This window comes from Schistocerca americana, chromosome 7 (genome assembly GCF_021461395.2).
Source record: "Schistocerca americana isolate TAMUIC-IGC-003095 chromosome 7, iqSchAmer2.1, whole genome shotgun sequence".
Lineage (NCBI taxonomy): Eukaryota > Metazoa > Arthropoda > Insecta > Orthoptera > Acrididae > Schistocerca > Schistocerca americana.
The window spans coordinates 619,894,767-619,917,946 of record NC_060125.1 but is presented as its reverse complement, the minus strand read 5'-3'; the positions used below and the strand labels follow the sequence as shown (position 1 = coordinate 619,917,946).

The following is a 23,180-nucleotide window of genomic DNA, read 5'->3' as shown; positions in this document are numbered from 1 at the left end:
ATGGTGTGTGCATGATGATGCATTGAAGTACAGGTATTGTTGGTAGCTAGTCAGTTTAATATGGGCAGATGTGTGGATGGGGATTTTAGGGGGGGGGGGGGGGTCAACGTCCAGGAAGGTGGCTCGTTTGGTGGGAGGAGGACCAGGTGAAGCAGATAGGAGAGAGAATGTGTTGTTTATGGAGGAAAGAGGATAGGGTGTCTTGCCCCTGAGTCCAAATCATGCAGATATCATCAATGAACCTAAAACAGACAAGATAATCCATTAAATTTCGGGCATGCAGCCGCGCAAATAAAATTTCCTCTACTGATATTTCGGCCGCGTATCTTCCGGCCATCTTCAGAGCGAGTCACAAGACTGACGACAAGGTGCCAAGCGCGGCCTTATATGCTCCACCGCGGCAGTACTGCGCATGCGGGTCACAGATGCTGGTCGGCGGCAGAGACATCGCTTACACATGCGCCGCCTGTGGCGAAGGCGTACGGACATCCGATTTGCTTATCGATGTTTGATCGGCGGCGGTGACACGATGACGACTTCTCTGCAATTTAATTACTCCAAGAGCCGGGTTCCATGCTTTATCCAAATTAAAACCATTATCTCTGTCTATTAAATTGTTGGCTAATCGAATTTCTATAGCTTCCTTGAATACAGATTCCCAAAAAGAAGAGGTGGATGTTAAAATCTTCACATCACTGTAATTCATGGAATGACCCGTATCAATACAATGTTCGGCCACAGCTGACTTGTCTGGTTGTAATAAGCGTGTGTATCTTCGGTGCTCCACACACCTCTCATGAATGGTGCGTGTTGTTTGACCTATGTATAACTGCTCACAATTTCCGCAAGGAATCTGGTACACATCCGCCTTACGAAGCAGTAAATCGTCCTTCACAGAGCCGAGTAAAGCCGCAATCTTTGTGGGGGGCCGGAAGATCACCTTAACACAGTGTTTCTCAAGAATACGGCCTATCTTTGAAGAGCGAGCACCCACATAGGGCAGAAACGCCCTAGATCTGAAGAAATTATTATCTTCTTCCCCATCACGTACCTGCTTTTTAGGTTTTGCATTGAATGCTCTACGAATTTGTTGCGGAGAATATCCATTCGATTTAAAAATGCTCTTGAGGTATGTTAGCTCTCCTTGTAAATTGTCTTCATCGGATATATAGTGCGCCTGATGCACTAAGTTCTTAAGGACACTCATGGTCTGAGAAGGGTGATGGCAGCTACTGGCACGAAGATATAGATTTGTGTGCGTTGGTTTCCGATATACGGCATGTCCTAATGTGCCATCACTTTTACGGCGAACGACAACATCCAGAAAGGGAGGCAGCCATCTTTTTCTATTTCCATAGTAAATTTCAGTTTGATGGTGAATTTTATGAACAAATTGACGGTGTTGCCATGGGAAGCCTCCTCTCCCCTCTGGTAGCTAATTTATTCATGGAAGACTTCGAGGACAAGGCACTGGACTCAGCATGTTTTAAACCTACGGTCTTCTGGAGGTACGTGGACGACACATTCGTGGTATGGCCCCATGGTATGGATGAATTACATTGATTTCTTGAGCATTTGAATTCCATCCATAGAAAAAGACGGCTGCCTCCCCTTTCTGGATGTTGTCGTTTGCCGTAAAAGTGATGGCACATTAGGACATGCCGTATATCGGAAACCAACGCACACAAATCTGTATCTTCTTGCCAGTAGCTGCCATCACCCTTCTCAGACCATGAGTGTCCTTAAGAACTTAGTGCATCAGGCGCACTGTATATCCGATGAAGACAATTTACAAGGAGAGCTAACATACCTCAAGAGCATTTTTAAATCGAATGGATATTCTCCGCAACAAATTCGTAGAGCATTCAATGCAAAACCTAAAAAGCAGGTACGTGATGGGGAAGAAGATAATAATTTCTTCAGATCTAGGGCGTTTCTGCCCTATGTGGGTGCTCGCTCTTCAAAGATAGGCCGTATTCTTGAGAAACACTGTGTTAAGGTGATCTTCCGGCCCCCCACAAAGATTGCAGCTTTACTCGGCTCTGTGAAGGACGATTTACTGCTTCGTAAGGCGGGTGTGTACCAGATTCCTTGCGGAAATTGTGAGCAGCCAGACATAGGTCAAACAACACGCACCATTCATGAGAGGTGTGTGGAGCACCGAAGATACACACGCTTATTACAACCAGACAAGTCAGCTGTGGCCGAACATTGTATTGATACAGGTCATTCCATGAATTACAGTGATGTGAAGATTTTAACATCCACCTCTTCTTTTTGGGAATCTGTATTCAAGGAAGCTATAGAAATTCGATTAGCCAACAATTTAATAGACAGAGATAAGGGTTTTAATTTGGATAAAGCATGGAACCCGGCTCTTGGAGTAATTAAATTGCAGAGAAGTCGTCATCGTGTCACCGCCGCCAATCAAACATCGATAAGCAAATCGGATGTTCGTACGCCTTCGCCACAGGCGGCGCATGTGTAAGCGTATGTCTCTGTCGCTGACCAGCATCAGTGACCCGCATGCGCAGTACCGCCGCGGTGGAGCATATAAGGCCGCGCTTGGCACCTTGTTGTCAGTCTTGTGACTCGCTCTGAAGATGGCCGGTCGATACGCGGCCGAAATATCAGTAGAGGAAATTTTATTTGCACGGCTGCATGCCCGAAATTTAATGGATTATTCATTACGCCGCGAGAAGTTGAAAATGCACAACAGACAAGATGTTTGAGATTTTCGGAGATTAGGAAATTTTCTTCTAGTGGCTGCTAGAAAGGTTGGCATAGAAGGGCCCCATGCATGTGCCAGTGGCTGTACTAGGGATTTGTTTGTATGCCTTCCCTCAAAAGAGAAGTAGTTGTATGCAAGGATATAGTTGTTAAGATGTATGAGGATTGATGTAAAGGGTTTGGATTCTGATGGACGATGAGAGAGATGTGTTTGATGATGGCAATGCCGTGGGCATGAGGGATGTTGATGTGTAGGGAGGTGGCTTCAAGTGGTGAGTCAGAATTCAGATGGTAAATGGGCTGGTAGAAAGTTAGTGAGGAAACTGGTTGGCATCTTCGATGTGGAAGGCCAAATTTTGGGCAGTTGGTTGGAGGTGGAAATTCTTTCAGTAGGAGCACAATAATTGATAAAATGGGGCAACCGTGATTGTTAGGTTTGTGGGTTTTGGGGAGATATAGAAGTTGGGTATATGGGATGTCATTGGGGTGAGGAGGAAAATGTATGTGGAAGAGGTTCTGGAATGGACCTAAGGATTTCAGTAGGGATTGTAAGTTATGTTGGATGTCTGAGTTGGGATCACTACCACAGAGCTTGTTGGGGGAGGAGTCACAGTTGGCAGAAGCCTTCTGTTGGGTAATCACTGCGATTCATCATTACAGTGGTGGAGTCTTAGGTTAGAATTTGTTTCAAGGTTGTGTATGGCTCTCCTTTCTTGTGCTGAGAGGTTAGTGTTCTTTGAAATGGACCTGGGAAAGGATGGTATTGCCAAGTTAAAGGCAAGGGATTCCTGGAAGATGACCAGGATGTGGTTTGATTTGGAGGGGGGGGGGGGGGGGGATATGATCAAGGTTGGATGGCTGTATGAACTGGGAAAAGCAAGGTTCCGTGTTGGGATTAAATTGGCATTGATAGGAGGGACTGGTGGTAAAGAAGTGTATCCACTTTAGGTATCGGGAGAAATAGGGTATGTCTTTTACAAGTCCATTGTGGTTAACCTTGTGCATTGGGATGAGGCTGAGGCCTTTGGATAAGACTGAAACTTCTTTATGAGTGTGGTTTTTGTTGGAAATGCAACAGTCCTGCACTCTCCATTGTAACTGCTTATTGTGCTCCTACTTAAAGAATTTCTGCTTTTGTTGACTAACACCTCCAGCCAACAGCCCGAAGCCTAGTCTATCACATCAAAGATACTAACTGCATCTCTCGCCAACTTTCTACCATTCCCACCTCTCTACCACCTCGATCCCCACTACTCACTGTTGAAGCCAGCTTCCTATACACTAAAATCGCTCATGACCATGCCCATGACCTTGCTGCTAATGAACACTACCTCTTCCTTCATCCTTCAGATCCCAAACTCACTAAGTCATTCCTCATGCATCTTATCAGCTATATCCATACACATGACTTCTTATGCTTTGAAAGGCAGGTATATAAACAAAGTTAGTTAAATGTTCTGTAGATCATTTGAATGATACTTTTATCGAAATGTGAAATGAGTCAGCTTACAGGATGTGTTTACATGATTAATTAACATTTATGAACACATTATCATTTTATTTCTACTCATGCAACTACACTTAAAAACAAGCTTTTTGCCCCAGGAGAAATGATTTTAAATTAGATTTAAAACATGCTTAGCTACCTGTTAGACATTTTATGTTATTGGCCAAATGATCAAAATATTTATTGCTGCATATTGTACTCCTCTCTGAGCCACTGACAGCTTTACAGTGGGTAATAAAGGTCATTTTGCTCTCTAATGTTGTTGGTATGTACATTACTGTTCTTCCCAAATTGTGATGGATTAGTTATGATAAATTTCGTTAGTGAAAATACACTACTGTCCATTAATATTGCTACACCAAGAAGAAATGCAGATGATAAACGGATTCATTGGACAAATATATTATACTAGAACTGTTATGTGATTACATTTTCACGCAGTTTGGGTGCATAGATCCTGAGAAATCAGTACCCAGAACAACCACCTCTGGCCGTAATAACGGCCTTGATACGCTTGGGCATTGAGTCAAACAGAGCATGGATGGCGTGTACAGGTGCAGCTGCCCATGCAGCTTCAACACGATACCACAGTTCATCACGAGTAGTGACTGGCGTATTGTGACGAGCCAGTTGCTCAGCCACCATTGACCTGACGTTTTCAGTTGGTGAGAGATGTTGAGAATGTGCTGGCCAGGACAGCAGTCGAACATTTTCTGTATCCAGAAAGGCCTGTACAGGACCTGCAACTTGTGCTCGTGCATTATCCTTCTGAAATGTAGGGTTTCGCAGGGATCGAATGAAGGGTAGAGCCATGGGTTGTAACACACTTGAAATGTAACATCCACTGTTCAAAGTGCTGTGAATGTGAACAAGAGTTGACTGAGACGTGTAACCAATGACACCCCATACCATCACGCTGGGTGATACGCCAGTATGGTGATGACGAATACACGCTTCCAATGTGCGTTCACCGCGATGTCGCGAAACACGGATGCGACCATCGTGATGCTGTAAACAGAACCTGGATTCAGCCGAAAAAATGACGTTTTGCCATTCGTGCACCCAGGTTAGTCGTTGAGGACACCATCGCAGGCACTCCTGTCTGTGATGCAACGTCAAGGGTAACCGCAGCCATGGTCTGCAAGCTGATAGTCGATGCTGCTGCAAACGCCATCAAACTGTTCGTGCAGATGGTTGTCGTCTTGCAAACGTCCCCATCTGTTGACTCAGGGATCGAGACGTGGCTGTACAATCCGTTACAGCCATGCGGATAAGATGCCTGTCATCTCGACTGCTAGTGATGAGGCCATTGGGATCCAGCACGGCATTCCATATTACCCTCCTGAACCCACCAATTCCATATCCTGCTAACACTCATTGGATCTCGACCAATGTGGGCAGCAATGTCGTGATATGATAAACCGCATTCGCGATAGGCTACAATCCGACCTTTATCAAAGTCGGAAACGTGATGATGGTACGCATTTCTCCACCTCACACGAGGCATCACGACGATGTTTCACCAGGCAATGCTGGTCAACTGCTGTTTGTGTATGAGAAATCGGTTGGAAACTTTCCTCATGTCAGCACATTGTAGATGTCGCCACCAGTGCCAACCTTGTGTGAATGCTCTGAGAAGCTAATCATTTGCATATCACAGCATGTTCTTTCTGTTGGTTAAATTTCGCGTCTGTAGCACGTCATCTTGGTAGTGTAGCAATTTTAATGGCCAGTAGAGTGTATATATTGAGAAAGTGGAGTTAAAATGCCTCGGTAATTGAAGTCGTGTTACATGATGTCCATGGGTAAACACCATATATTATTCTTACAGCACAGCCAGGGACACCTGCGTGGTACTGTACTATGCCAACATTTTTAGGGACCATATAGGGAAAACCTCCATAGCCTCCCAAAACTCCTACCCCTTTTCTGTTTTTTTTATTATTATTATTATTCTACTCATCTAGTTCTGTATGACCAAATTAAGTAGGAAATCTCCAAGGTCATGGAACATGTCAGTACATGAAATTACAATGCAAAAGTAATAACAGATAAAATAAAATGTTTGTGAACCCAAAAAAGACACAGCATAAGTTCATGTAAACACAATTAACAATATAAAGTAGGAATCAGCTTAATTCTCCAAGGAACTCCTCAACAAAGGAGGGGTGACCCATTAGGAAACTCTTCAGCTGTGATGGATTACTACTAAGATTCTTTTGGTATCTTATTGAAAAATGGATGCAGCTGTGTACTGCACACATTTCTGCATAAGAGTCAAGGAAGTGCAATCCAAATGCAGACTGGATTTCTGCCCATATTAACTGAGTGAGAGCTGTCAATTCTTGGGAATAAGTTGATAATGTTAACAAGAAACAACAGTAAAGAATATGTATATATCAAAAGGCCAATGTCAGAATACCCAGATTAGTGAACAGGGGTTGACAAGAGTTTCATGAACGCACACCACTTATTGCCCAAACTGACCTCTTCTGGGTCAAAAATATCCTTTGAGAATGGGAAGAGCTACCCCAAAATATAATACCATATGGAATAAACGAATGAAAATAAGCAAAGTAGACTACTTTTCATGTTGAAGCATCACTTACTTCAGACACCATTTGAATAGTAAGAATGGAAGCATTAAGTTTTTGAACTAGATCCTGAACATGGGCTGTGATTTAGTGTTAATTTATTTTCTAAATGACATGAACTATTTGAAACACTGCCATAGTTGCACACAATATCCTTTATTACCAAGCTAGTGTCATCAGCAAACATAGACATTTTAGAATCACCTGTAATACTAGAGGGCATATCATTTATATAAATAAGGAACAGGAGTGACCCCATCACTGATCCCTGGGGCACCCCCCATTTGATTGTGTCCCACTCAGACCCCACATCGTAGCCATTCTCCACACTGTGGATAATGACCTTTTGCTGTCTGTTGTTAAAGTAAGAGTTGAACCAATTGTGAGCTGTTCCCCGTATTCCATAATGGTCTAACTTCCGGAGCAGTATTTTCTGATCAACTCAATCAAATGCTTTAGTTAAATAAAAAAGATGCCTAGCATTCTAAACATTGTGTTTAATCCATCCAGTACCCGACAGATAAGAGAGAATACAGTGTTTTCAGTTGTTAAACCACATCAAAAACTGATCTGTACATGTGATAGCAAATTACGTAAAATAAAATGATCAATTATCCTTACATACACAGCCTTTTCCATAACTTTAGCAAACACTGATGACATGGAAATAGGTCTAAAATTGTCTACATTATCCCTTTCTCCCTTTATAAATGGGCTTTACTACTGAATACTTTAATCATTCAGGAAGCTGACCATTCTTAAAGGAAAAATTACAAATATGACTAAGTTTGGGGCTAACATATGCAGCACAGTACTTTAATGTTCTGCTAGGTACTCCATCATATCCATGAGAGTCCTTAGTTTTCAGTGCTTTAACTGTTGTCTCAATCTCCCTCCTTGTCAGTATCACAGAGGAGTATTTCAGTCTTGGAAAGGCATTTTCCAAGAGAGTTATATGATTCCCATAGAAACTAAGTTTCTATTTTATTCACCAGCAATGTTCAGAAGCTGATTGTTAAATACTGTGTATATATCTGACTTATCAGTAACGGAAATATTTTTACTGCAAACTGACTTTATATCATCGAACTTGTGCTGCTGACCTGACACTTCCTTCACAACTGACCACATGGTTTTAATTTTATCCTGTGAACTAGCTGTTCTGATTGTGTGCCACATACTCTTTGCCTTCCTAATAACATTTTTAAGCACCTCACAGTACTATTTGTAATGGCCTACTGTAGCTTGATTGTGACCACTTCTAACATTTTGATATAATTCCCACTTTGTTCTACCTGATACCACTAGTCAGCCACCCAGGTTGCCTTTTACTTCTAGTATACCCTGTTTAAAACATTCTAATGGAAAGCAACTTTCAAAGAGCGTGAGAAATGTGTTAAGGAAAGTATTATATTTGTCATCTGCAACTCTTGTTCCATAACGAGGTTTAAAAAACACTCTATTGCTGTTGGATTAGCTTTTCTACATAGTTTGTAATTATATATAATGTTTAAGTACAAAAACCTTTTATTCTTAAAATTTGTCCATCATTGCCTGAAAGGCCGTTAACCCTTTCACTAACAGAATGCCCATCTAGTAACAAAGAATGAATAAAAATATTGGTTTTAACTGTGCTACCGTTCGCCTGCATCCTTTTGGAAAAAGCACAGTTTGCATCAAATCATATGAATTTTGGAAATCTTCCAACATCTTTTTTCTCCCACAATCACATACAAAATTAATATTGAAGTCACCACATAAAACAAATTTATGGTACTTCCTATAAAGTGAAACTAAGAACCCTCACTAGCTTGAGCAGAAATGCTCTGAAGACAGAGTTGGGGGACATATAAACAACAACAATTAGAAGTTTAGTTTCACTAAATTCAACTACACCTGCCCAACATTCAAATACCTTACAATGCAGTGCTGAGGTATGCCTCCGGACTCAAATGGTTCATTACTGATACGTCTATTGTGTTGGTATTGGAGGTGGCCAATAAACACAATCCACCATCTACAAAAAGGTAACACATTAATAGGTTTACTTACACTTTGTATGCTTATTGAGTTATGTATACTTTTGAGTGTTGTAGGCTGTTCTGGGGTGCTGAGTTATATACAGTGATGAAATGATCTTGGTAGTCTTGAATGTTAATACACTTATATAACAAGTGGACCACCTTGTCGTTGAACATGCTGCCAAACATCGTACCCTTCATTTCAATGACTGCCTCACAACCTGTGCCATATGGATACTTCCCACCAACACCAGCTTTTCTGAATTGTGTAGGTGGGAACTTTCCCTGCAATACAGCGTACATTCCCGTAACCCTCCTGGCCTCAACCTTTGTTGGTCACTGTCCTCACCCATCCAGCCCCTTTTCTGTTCCCATTCCAGCACTACACAGCCATCATTCCACCACCACACACAATCTTTTTATTTCTCTCTTTTTCCGTTAATTCACCGACCCCCCTCCCCTCCACACCTCTCCCCTGCCCTTTGTCTGATCTGTAGCACTTCATTGTCTGCCACCCCCACCATACTGTTCCTCCCCCTCCCTGCTGCAGCCTCCTCCTTACCCCCACCCAGCTGCCACTCCCATCATCATGCACCGGTGCTGGTGATCGCAGTGTGGTTTCAGTTGCCTGAGGCTGCAGTTAGTTTTGTGTGTGTGTGTGTGTGTGTGTGTGTGTCCAGTGCTGACGAAGGCCTTAATGGCCGATAGCTCTAATTGTGAGATTCTTTTTGATGTACCTATCTGTGACTCAGCATCTCCACTATATGGTGAGTAGCAGCTTTCGTTCTCATAATATTGCTACATTCCATCCTGGATTTTCTATTGTTTAGCACCTACATAAGTCATTGATTCATTAGTAGTGTTTAGTAGTGTTGTGTTGTGTTGATGTATTGTCGTCACTGCAGTCTTCCATGCTAATGTTGATAAGTCTTTAGATGCACTGAATCTGAGGATGAACTCAGCATCTTCCAGTGGTAAGTATGCCTGGCAACAACCAACTGAGAACAACGAACAACAGAAGAATGACACTTAGCCAGTGGCATGCTGGCGGGAGGTTTAAAAGTGCCATCTCTTACATAGCTTTGTGAAGCATGCTCCATGCAGTTGATGATGCTGTAGATACTGCATCTTCATGATCCATACTCAAGAGGCAAGACACTCTATCTTCATTCCTCCAAAACCTTAACACCTTCTCTCCCATGCTCATTGAGTGGTCCTCCGCAACCCAATATGCCACCTTCCTGGACATTGACTGCCTCCCAGAGGGCTCCGTCCATACTTCTGTCCGTATTAAATCCACTAACACCCAACAGTACATGCATTTTGACAACTATCATTCCCATACATCCTGGCCACTCATGTACAGTGCATCTGCAGTGATGAGAATTTCCTTTCCCTGTACACTGGAGGTCCCACAAAGCCTTCACAGGCAGACACTAAACCCCCCCCCCCCCCCTCCCGCCCCCACCCTGAAACCTAATCCCTAATCTTCCAACAGATTCCCTGTGTCATATCCTCACACACTCCTAATCCTCCCACCACCCCCAATTATCAGCTACGAAGGATTGCCGTCCTCATCATCTAGTATCACACTGGACTGGAACAACGAAACTGTATCCTTCGCCAGGGATTTGATGGTTATCATCATTCCCAGAAATGAGGGACACCCCACCCAAGATCCTTCCCTCCCCTCCTAAAGTAGTATTCCTTTGCCCACCTAACCTACACATCATTCTGGTAAATCCCTATGCCTCTCCCACTCCCAACTCCTTGCTATAGGAGTCTATATCCTTGTGGAAGACGCTGGTTCAAGATGTGTCCAATTCATCCACACTGCACTATATGGGGCCATGGCCAGCAATCAGGTGTCAGCCAGAATGAATGCTCACTGTCAAACTGTGGCCAAGCTTAGGATTAACCTTCTGCGACATAACATGCAGCTGTGTGCAACATACTCAAGTTCAATGGCTGCTTCGTAACCCAGGGCATTGTGGTTCTCGCTTCTAGCACTGGTTTTTATGAACTACACAGATGGAAGTTATCCTCACAACACATCTTTCACTCCCTTAACCCTCCTGGCTTCAAGATCCACTAACCCACTGCTCCACATCCTCTGTCCAACTGTTTCCCCTTCCACTGTCCTGTTGTTGTTGTTGCGGTGTTCAGTCCTGATACTGGTTTGATGCAGCTCTCCATGGTACTCTATCCTGTGCAAGCTTCTTCATCTCCCAATACGTACTGCAGCCCTCCACACTGCCCTCCAATGTTAAATTTGTGATCCCCTGATGCCTCAGAACATGTCCTACCAACCGGTTCCTTCTTCGTGTCAAGTTGTGTCACAAACTCCTCTTCTCCCCAATTCTATTCAATACCTCCTAATTAGTTATGTGATCTACCCATCTAATCTTCAGCATTCTTCTGTAGCACTCCATTTCGAAAGCTTCTATTCTCTTCTTGTCCAAACTATTTATCGTCCATGTTACACTTCCATACATGGCTACACTCCATACAAATACTTTCAGAAACGACTTCCTGACACTTAAATCTATACTCGATGTTAACAAATTTCTCTTCTTCAGAAACGCTTTCCTTGCCATTGCCAGTCTACATTTTATATACTCTCTACTTCGACCATCATCAGTTATTTTGCTCCCCAAATAGCAAAACTCATTTACTACTTTAAGCAAGATTTAATTCGACTACATTCCATTATCATCGTTTTGCTTTTGTTGATGTTCATCTTATATCCTCCTTTCAAGACACTGTCCATTCCATTCAACTGCTCTTCCAGGTCCTTTGCTGTCTCTGACAGAATTACAATGTTATTGGTGAACCTCAATGTTTTTATTTCTTCCCCATGGATTTTAATACCTACTCTGAATTTTTCTGTTGTTTCCTTTACTGCTTGCTCAATATACAGATTGAATAACATCAGGGAGAGGCTACAACCCTGTCTCACTCACTTCCCAACCACTGCTTCCCTTTCATGCCCCCTCCACTCTTATAACTGCTATCTGGATTCTGTACAAATTGTAAATAGCCTTTCGCTCCCTGTATTTTACCCCTGCCACCCTTAGAATTTGAGATAGAGTATTCCAGTCAACATTGCCAAAAGCTCGCTCTAAGTCTACAAATGCTAGAAACATAGGTTTGCCTTTCCTTAATCTATTTTCTAAGATAAGTCGTAAGGTTAGTATTGCCTCAGGTGTTCCAACATTTCTACGGAATCCAAACTGATCTTCCCCGAGGTCGGCTTCTACCAGTTTTTCCATTCATCTGTAAAGAATTCGCGTTAGTATTTTGCAGCTGTGACTTATTAAACTGATAGTTCGGTAATTTTCACATCTGTCAACACCTGCTTTCTTTGGGATTGGAATTATTATATTCTTCTTGAAGTCTGAGGGTATTTCACCTGTCTCATACATCTTGCTCACCAGATGGTAGAGTTTTGTCAGGACTGGCTCTCCCAAGGCCATCAGTAGTTGTAATGGAATGTTGTCGACTCCCGGGGCCCTATTTCGACTCAGGTCTTTCAGTGCTCTGTCAAACTCTTCACAGAGTATCGTATCTCCCATTTCATCTTCATCTACATCCTCTTCCATTTCTATAATATTGTCCTTAAGTACATAGCCTTTGTATAGTCCCTCTATATACTCCTTCCACCTTTCTGCTTTCCCTTCTTTGCTTAGAACTGGATTTCCATCTGAGCTCTTGATATTCATACAAGTGGCTCTCTTTTCTCCAAAGGTCTCTTTAGTTTTCCTGTAGGCTGTATCTATCTTGCCCCTAGTGAGATAAGCCTCTACATCCTTACATTTGTCCTCTTGCCATCCCTGCTTAGCCATTTTGCACTTCCTGTCGATCTCATTTTTTGAGACGTTTGTATTTCTTTTTGCCTGTTTCATTTACTGCATTTTTATATTTTCTCCTTTCATCTATTAAATTCAATTTCTTCTGTTACCCAAAGATTTCTACTAGCCCTCGTCTTTTTACCTACTTGATCCTCTGCTGCCTTCACTACTTCATCCCTCAGAGCTACCCATTCTTCTTCTACTGTATTTCTTTCTCCCATTCCTGTCAATTGTTCCCTTATGCTCTCCTTGAAACTCTGTACACCCTCTGGTTTAGTCAGTTTATCCAGGTCCCATCTCCTTAAATTCCCCCTTTTTGCAGTTTCTTCAGTTTTAATCTACAGTTCATAACCAATAGATTGTGGTCAGAATCCACATCTGCCCCTGGAAATGTCTTAAAATTTAAAACCTGGTTCCTAAATCTCTGTCTTACCATTATATAATCTATCTGATACCTACTATTATCTCTAGGATTCTTCCAGGTATACAACCTTCTTTCATGATTCTTGAACCAATTGTTAGGTATTATTAAGTTATGCTCTGTGCAAAATTCTACCAGGCGGCTTTCTCTTTCATTTCTTAACCCCAATCGATATTCACCTACTATGTTTCCTTCTCTCCCTTTTCCTACTCTCGAATTCCAATCACCCATGACTATTAAATTTTCGTCTCCCTTCACTGCCTGAATAATTTCTTTTATCTCATCATACATTTAATCAATTTCTTCATCCTCTGCAGCGCTAGTTGGCATATAAACTTGTACTACTATAGTAGGCATGGGCTTCGTGTCTATCTTAGCCAGAATAATGCGTTCACTATGCTGTTTGTAGTAGCTTACCCGCACTCCTATTTTTTTTAATTCATTATTAAACCTACTCCTGCATTACCTCTATTTGATTTTATATTTATAACTCTGTATTCACCTGACCAAAAGTCTTGTTCATCCTGCCACCGAACTTCACTAATTCCCACTATATCCAACTTTAACCTATCCATTTCCCTTTTTAAATTTTCTAACCTGTCCTGTTACCCCCTCTCATTCCATGCTTCCACGTATGCTTCCTTCGTGTGCCAGACCGCACTGGCTCCAGTGCCGGTATATCATATGTCCAACCTGTGCATGTTCCATCCTGCTACCCCCTCCCTCCCGCATTCCTAGCCAGCAAATCTGCTGGCCTTATCCAACCTGCTAACTACACATCACCAACCTCTCTTCCTGCCACTCGCCTCTCTTCCTTCACCCCACCCTGCCCGACACAATCCCCGCCCCACCCAGTATACCTGTTGAAATGCAGCTCTGGCATTGTGTGTCCAGCTGGCTCATTATATGGTCATATCTGTGTGTGTGTGTGTGTGTGTGTGTGTGTGTGTGTGTGTGAGGGGGAAGGGGGGGGGGGCCAGACTAGCAAGTTTTCTTTCTTCTTTGTGTGTGCGTGTCAACAAGTCAATACCTCTGCTATTCAGTGAGCAGTCTCCTTTACTCCTAAATTATTTACATTGTGGTAGAAATTTCCATACTGTATTTACATAAAGATTTGGTGCTCTCTGCAACAGGCTTAAGATTAGTAGCACAATTTGTAATCAGCAGCTGAATTGATGTGATTTTGTATTTATTACCAAGTCATGATGTACAAGAAGTCTTATTCTCCACCTGTAGCATTGTTGACAGGACTGACTGTGAACTTTTGGTAATGAGCTGTATGGAAGTCCTTAAACAGATGTTGGCAGTTCATTGACCATGCAACCTGCAGAGTCCTTGACTTGCACCATAAGGTGGAGAGATGTTGGAGTCCGCTTAATAGTTCAGGGGTCCATTATACACAGGAGGTGGCTACACAGGCAGCAGGATCTGTGTGGAGTGAATTGGGTATTTTTTTAGGTTAGAGGGTCTCGGATAAGTATAACCGAGCTTCAGTCTCGAGGTGCAGGTCAAACGTAGGACGAGGGTAGATCTAGGAACCATCGGTATTATAGTCATAAACTGTCCTAGCTGTGTTGGAAAAGAACCAGAGCTGCAGGTGATAATAGAAAGTGTTGAAGCTTAAATTGGCTAAAGGTGGAGATAAGTTCAGCCGAATGTTTTGTCAAGGAACTGAGGATATTCAGAAAGGATTTATTAAATTCATTTGGTTGTGGTATGTTTATTGCTGCCAGAAGTAGTGTATCTTGTAGTGAAACTGAAGTGGGAAGCTCAAACAAAACTCTCATTTTGAAGAGGTACCCTACTCGTACAATTACAGGGTGTTACAAAAAGGTACGGCCAAACTTTCAGGAAACATTCCTCACACACAAATAAAGAAAAGATGTTATGTGGACATGTGTCCGGAAACGCTTAATTTCCACGTTAGAGCTCATTTTAGTTTGGTCAGTATGTACTGTACTTCCTCGATTCACCGCCAGTTGGCCCAATTGAAGGAAGGTAATGTTGACTTCGGTGCTTGTGTTGACATGCGACTCATTGCTCTACAGTACTAGCATCAAGCACATCAGTACGTAGCATCAACAGGTTAGTGTTCATCACGAACGTGGTTTTGCAGTCAGTGCAATGTTTACAAATGCGGAGTTGGCAGATGCCCATTTGATGTTTGGATTAGCATGGGGCAATAGCCGTGGCGCGGTATGTTTGTATCGAGACAGATTTCCAGAACGATGGTGTCCCGACAGGAAGACGTTCGAAACAATTGATCGGCGTCTTAGGGAGCACGGAACATTCCAGCCTATGACTCGTGACTGGGGAAGACCTAGAACGACGAGGACACCTGCAATGGACGAGGCAATTCTTCGTGCAGTTGACGATAACCCTAATGTTAGTGTCAGAGAAGTTGCTACTGTACAAGGTAACGTTGACCACGTCACTATATGGAGAGTGCTATGGGAGAACCAGTTGTTTCCGTACCATGTACAGTGTGTGCAGGCACTATCAGCAGCTGATTGGCCTCCACGGGTACACTTCTGCGAATGGTTCATCCAACAATGTGTCAATCCTCATTTCAGTGCAGATGTTCTTTTTACGGATGAGGCTTCATTCCAACGTGATCAAATTGTAAATTTTCACAATCAACATGTTTGGGCTGACGAGAATCCGCACGCAATTGTGCAATCACGTCATCAACACAGATTTTCTGTGAACGTTTGGGCAGGCATTGTTGGTGATGTCTTGATCGGGCCCCATGTTCTTCCACCTACGCTCAATAGAGCACGTTATCATGATTTCATACGGGATACTCTACCTGTGCTGCTAGAACATGTGCCTTTACAAGTACGACACAACATGTGGTTCATGCACAATGGAGCTCCTGCACATTTCAGTCGAAGTGTTCGTATGCTTCTCAACAACAGATTCGGTGACCGATGGATTGGTAGAGGCGGTCCAATTCCACGGCCTCCATGCTCTCCTGACCTCAACCCTCTTGACTTTCATTTATGCGGGCATTTGAAAGCTCTTGTCTACACAACCCCGGTACCAAATGTAGAGACTCTTCGTGCTCGTATTGTAGATGGCTGTGATACAATACGCCATTCTCCAGGGTTGCATCAGTGCATCAGGGATTCCGTGCAACGGAGGGTGGATGCATGTATCCTTGCTAACAGAGGACATTTTGAACATTTCCTGTAACAAAGTGTTTGAAGTCATGCTGGTATGTTCTGTTGCTGTGTGTTTCCATTCCATGATTAATGTGATTTGAAGAGAAGTAATAAAATGAGCTCTAACATGGAAAGTAAGCGTTTCCGGACACATGTCCACATAACATATTTTCTTTCTTTGTGTGTGAGGAATGTTTCCTGAAAGTTTGGCCATACCTTTTTGTAACACCCTGTATAGTTGCTGATAGACATTTCATCTGACATTGTACTAAATGCTTTCTCCGAAAATTATTTGAGCATTTAATTCAGGAGGTCACTCGAAGTGTAAATGGTTATGATAACATACTTGATCTCTTAGCAACAAAATATCCATGAACAAACAGGGAACACCATGTCGGATACAGGATTAGTGGCTGCTAGGTCATTGTAGCCTGACTGAATACTGTAACATTCAAATCTGCCAGAAATGATCACAAAATACATGTTTTTAAAAGCAGATAAACTTTTCTTCATGCTTTCTGAAGAGATGGCCTCCATTCCTTCCAAACTAACTATATGAATGTAGATTAGGTGTGGCTTAAATTTGAAGAAATGGCATTGATAGCAATTGGTGATGTGTTACAGAAACTCAGAATTCAGCCACGGCTTCACATGAGATGCTTCTATTATTTTCCACAGTAAAACTCTGCCTCGAAATCTGGCAGAAAATCCAAAGAGGTTCAGATCATATGTAAAGTAAGCCAGTGGCAAGACACGATCAATACAGTCACTGCGTGATAGGGGTGGTAATGTTACCAGAGACAGTACCACTAAATTGAGTTACGAAACAGTTTTCCAAAGTTTCTTCCCCAAGGAAGATGAATTAAATATTCCAGTATTCAAATCAAGAAGAACTGTCACCTTGAGTAAGTACGAAGTAGATACTCTGTGTGGGGAAGCAACTTAAATCACTTAATAAAGGCAACACTCCTGCTTCATACTTAATACTAATTAGCTTGCTTTTGGAGTGTGTTGATACAATAGCTCCAGACTTAGAAATTATGTACAACCGCTCACCTGACAGAAGATCCATACTGAAGGACTGGAAAGTTGCACAGTTCACACCAATACAAAAGAAAAGAAATAGAAGTAATCCACTGGATCAGAGAACCATATCATCGATGTTGATGTGCGATACGGTTTTGGAATATATATCGTGTTTGAACATTATAAATTATCTTTATTTTCCTTCAATATATGTAACAGTTATGACAATAGTCATTTCTTTGTGGTGAATAATATTGGACAATCACATCCAGTTCCAAACCATGGTCCACAAAAGATTTTGTGGTGTTAGCAAAGGCAAAATTCGTATGTACCTCCACGATTGTACACACAAGCTGAATATTACTTAAAGCATTGCAAAAATTTTACATCTGTGAAATACGTGTTTTACTACCTTAGACATAAGCGTAATCAGACAGGTCCCACCAGTGTACATGTGAGTAACCAAATATGCATTACTCCTCACCATTAACCTTTACATAAATACAACATAATAAACATGTGAGTATACAATGTGAATTCTTTCCAATCAGATGCAGCAAACGGAAGCACTGCAATATCTTAGTCGTCTCATAATCTTTGTGTAAGTCACATACAGTGATGTGCAACAGCCTCATATGCAATTGAAACTTCACATGCACTATGGACAATAGTGACAAACTACTCTTTACAGCATGAACCTTAATTACAATTGTTACAATTAATTACTATCATTTTCATTTCTTTCACAAAAACAATTGTGACATGTCACACATTATAATAAGACTAAAGCAGTGTCACAATTCGGCATGCCTGAAACTAAATACCTGTCAGTCATGATTGACTTAACAAATTGTAATTAAAGAAAGTTTTTTTATCTTTTTAAATTTTATTAAAATAATCATCAAGCGCAAATTGTTAAAATTGACACACTTATTTTGCCCATGGCACATTATTTCCTCATATTAACTGCTTTGAAGACCACTGGTTCCTGTTTATACATGTACCATGTTGCTATAATAATGTTGTGATGCTGTGTAGTTTTGCCCGCATCAAGGAATTATTTACAATAACATTACAAACTGCAATTGGTAATGTTAAGCATTCTATTACATGCCCTGTTCTCGACACGTGTGTCCTACGAGCTCAATTCATGTATTGTATCATGCCTACATCACATTTCATATGTGTACTGACCAGATAGGTGCCAAGTGGTCCACACCTTGTTACAGATCTGGTCAGCATACATGAAAAGTGTTGTAGGCAGGACATTTCTAAACATCAGTGGTTTTAGTAATTACGCAGTAAATATGTGGAAATTACCTATTCTGATTATGAATATATTTTAAAAGTTTTAATATTTCATTATGTGAACTGAATATAGCACACAATATGGTTTAAAGGTAATAATTTAATGTACAAATACTGTGTGGACTACAAGTCACGATAAAGAAAGCGGTAGTAATCTAATGTATAAATAAGGAAGGGAGTACTGGTCAGCCAACTGGTTATCGCACATATGAAATGTGCCATAAGTAAGATATTGGAAATGTCAGGTAATTCGGTAACTATACAGTAAGTGAATTGACCTTGTAGGTCACATAATGTCTATTGAGAACAGAGCACATAATAGAATGCCTATCATTGCTAATTGCAATGTTATTGTAAATATTTTCTTGATGTATGCAAAATTACACAGCATTGTAGCTTAATTATAGCCATGTGATGTACAGGGGATAGGCAAAATAATGTGAACTCTTGTACTTACTTGGAAAATTCATTTGTTAATAAGAGATTGTACCCCCATTTTCCTTGTAATATGGCTGGTTTGTTAATAAGAGGTTGGGCCCCCATTTTCCTTGTAATATGGCTACAATTCTTCTTGGAATACTCGCATATAATGATTGTATAGTCTCCAGTGGAATGTCGTGCCACTCTTCGATCAGAACCTCTTCTAACCCCTGTAGTAATGAGGGAGGCAGAAATTTGCTCTGGAGTCTGCAGTCCAATACCGCCCACAAGGGTTCGATAATCTTCAAGTCCGGGGACTGTGCCGGCCAGGAAAGACGCTGTAGTTCAGTTGCATGCTCCTCATGCCACGATTGCACTGTCCTGGCTGTGCGAATGGGTGCATTATCGTCCTGAAAAATGGCATCATTGTTGGGGAACAACATCTGAATCATGATGGGATCAACCTTATCACCTAAAATGTTCACATAATTGTTAACTGTAACGCAGGTGTTTAAGAGTAATGATTGGAGCAGCAGAATATCATGATATGGTGCCCACTCCATCCCTCTTCCACCTCCGTTGGAATCAAGCAATCAGGATTGTAGGCTTCTTTTGGCAGTCTCCAGACGTAAGCCCAGCTTGATGTTGGAAAACATTGACTCGTTGGACCATATGACATGTTTCCAGCTGGCCAGGATTTATGCTCCTAAAACCATGTTTTACGCTGCTTTGTGTTGGCTGATTTGTGCCCACTATTACGTTTACACAATGATGTCTTTCCATGTTTTGTGTAATCTATCATGACTGTTGAAATAGTTGTTCTTGAAACATTCAATAAGTTGGCTGTCTTAGTCACTGATGCTCCATCTAATTGGGCACCCGCAGTCTGCCCTCTTTGGAACTCTGTTAGGTCTTTCATTGCACATCGACCTCGGCCTCTGAATGCAAGTATGAAGTGTGCACTACTTGTAAACAACCTACACTGATGCCTAGTCTGCACTGAACATGCACAGTCCTCTACGACACGTGCCTTACCTGTGTTGTTGACCATCAAACACAACCATCCCGTTACTACTACTACTACTACTACTACTACTGTTCATGTTATTTTGCCTATCCCCTGTATGTATAAACATAACCAGTGGTCTTTGAGCCATTTAATATGTGGAAATAATGTGCCACAGGTAAAATATTATAGAAGTGTGTTTGTTTTATCAATTTGTGTTTGATAATTAATAAAATAAAATTTATAAAGAATTTTTTTAATTGAAGCCGGTTATGTCGGTCACGACTGACAGATATTTAGTTTTGGGCATGCCATATTGTGGCACTAGTTTACTCTTATTGTAATGTGTGATGCATCACAATTGTGTATGTAAATTATTGTAATTAATTGTAACAACAATAATTAAGGTCAGTGCTGGTTTGTTATCCTTGACTAAAAGTGCATGTGATGTTCCAATTGCATGTGAGGCTGTTGAATATCATTGCTAGAAACCTCTACCGAGGTTATGAGGGGATTAAGATAGTACAGTGCTTCATTTTACTACATTTGATTGGAAAGAATTCTCACACTGTTCTCATACAAGGTTTATTATGTTGTACTTATGGAAAGGTTAATGGTGAAGAATAATGCATGTGTGGTTACTCATATGTTCATTAGTGGGAACTGTATGATTGCATTTATGTCTAAGATATTTCAAAAATATATGGAAAGGTTGTGTTCAGGGATCTACTTAAGAATCTGACTGCAAATAATATATTGTCCAAGTCAGAGTTTGGGTTCCTTAAAGGTTCTGATATAGAGAAGGCTATTTATGCATATAGTGAGAATGTATTTAATCCATTAGATAACAAATTAGAGGCCACTGAGCTGTCAAAAGCCTTTGACTGTGTGAATCACAATATTCTCTTAAGTAAATTAGAGTATTATTGTGTCACTGGCAGTGCTGCAAAAATGCTTCGAGTCTTACGTAACACAAGAAACAAAGGGTGCCGTTGTGAAATACCTGTGGAGTATGCCCTGATTAGGAATTAATTACATGTGGTGTTCTTCAATGTTCCATCTTTGGTCCTCTGCTTTTTCTTGTGTGCATTAAAGATGTCTTGTCTGTTACATTGCCAAATGCTAGAAATGGCTGCTGAACAAATTTTCACTGACATTATTAAATGGTTTAAAGCTAATTCACTGTCATTAAACTTTGAAAACACACAATATATGAAGTTCAGAACTTACAAGAGGTTTCCTTCCAGCATGAGTGTAACACATGAAGACATGCAGATAGAAGAGGTTTAAAATGTTAAATTTCTGATATTACAACTTGGTAATAAACTGAATTTGGAAGGGCATACCACAGAAATGCTGACGTGCCTAAACAAGTCTGTATTTGCAATGCGAATGATGTCAGGTGTAGGAGATATAAATACAAAAAACCGTACATAATTTGCATACTTTCATTCTATTACATCATATAGTATCGTATTCTGGGGTAACTCATCAAACTGAGCTTGAGTTTTTAGAGTGCAAAAGCCTGTAATAAGACTCATTTGCTGTCTAAATTCATGTAAAATAACATCATGCAGAAACTAGTTCAAGGAACTGGGTATTCAACCATTGCTTGTCAGTATATTTATTTCTTAATGAAATTTGTTGCAAATAATGTGTCTATTTCCAATCAATAGTTCAATACACAGTATCAATACTAGGAATAAGACCAATTTACATAAAGACCTAAAATCACTTACCTTGGTCCAAAAAGGGGTCAAATATTCAGGAACACACATTTTCAATAAAGTGCCAGCAATCATTAAGTCCAGAGTTACAGATAAAGCACAATTTAAACAAAGTTTGAAAGACTTTTGGTAGGCAACTCCTACTGCTCTGTAGATGAATATCTTAACATGGACTGTTAGACCAGCTGACATAAAAGTGTAAAATTTTAGTTTTGACAGAACTTGGTCACGTTATGTATTTTGTGTTTGATAAAATCATTAAAAGTGCATAACTGTGTTTCATTCTAATAGTGTATTAATTCTGTAAATATTTGCAGTTGCAGTTTATTGCAATGTATTCACATATCTTGACAATCTCCTGACAAATGATCAGGGAAGTAAGTATTATATTCAAATGTTATATGTTTTTTGTATTTTACTTTATGACTTGGTCCACACCCACGAGAATCATCTCAGTTTTGGATTTGTGGGACGAAAATTGAATCTAATCTAATTTAATCTGTGTAAAACATGTATTTTGCAGATGTAAAATTTTTGTAATACTTTAGGTAACTTTCAACTTGTATGTACAATCATTGAAGTACATTGTAATTTTGCCTTTGATAACACCATAAACTCTTTTGTAGACCATGATGTAAAAACAGATGTGCCCGCCTGAAACAGGTCACTACAAAGAAATGACTATTATCGCAACTGTGACATATTGAAGGAAAATAAAGATTTTAATAAACCAAGTTGCTGATTCTATCCTCCTTCAGTATGTTGTAACTTCAGTAGTTATGAATTATCTTGAGGAAAATGCTCTGTTGACATCTAGCATGGATTCAGGAAATATCATTCTTGCAAATCACAACTGGCTCTTTATTTGCACAAAGTAGAGAATGCTATTGACAGGTGATCTCAAATTGTTTTCATATTTCTAGAGTTTCTGAAGTCTTTGGCACTGTTCCTCACAAGCAGGTCCTCATCAAAATACGTGCCTATGAAGTACATCATAGTCATGCAACTGGATTCATGATTTCCTGTGAGATAAGTCACAGTTCGTAATAACTGATGAAAAATCATTGAGTAAAACAGAAGTGATATCTGGTGTTCCTCAAGGGATTGTTATAGGCCCTCTGCTGTTGCTAATCTAGATGTTCTGTCTACACCTCACGATCCATTGAGAGATGAGCAGGCAAGCCGCCTATGAAATCCTGCTGCGAGTGCTAGAATCTTGCTGGTGCAGCAGATTGTAAGACCCCCCAGTCTGCCACACTAGGGAGCCAAATTTCCACATGTTGAGGCACAACAGCTACGCTGTTGTGGTCACCTATGTAACTGCTGGAGGCAGGGACCTGTCACAATACGGTTTTTGCAGAGTGACTATAAATGCTCTTCCCCCAGCCTCTAGTGCAGCACCTCA

General features: G+C 40.9%; 1 protein-coding gene across 2 annotated transcripts in view; it reads left to right on the top strand.

The window, feature by feature from the left end:
* Nucleotides 1–23,180, top strand: part of LOC124621780 (A-kinase anchor protein 17A-like) — a 125,324-nt gene that overhangs the window by 21,357 nt on the left and 80,787 nt on the right. The window contains exon 1 of one of the 2 annotated variants that reach the window (XM_047147217.1): nt 8,747–8,858. The exons of the other annotated variant lie outside the window; for it this stretch is intronic. Within the exon in view, the coding sequence (XP_047003173.1) occupies nt 8,768–8,858 (91 nt within the window). The 5' untranslated portion in view covers nt 8,747–8,767. Of the gene's footprint in view, nt 1–8,746; nt 8,859–23,180 lie in introns of those variants that run through there. 2 annotated transcript variants of the gene reach the window in all.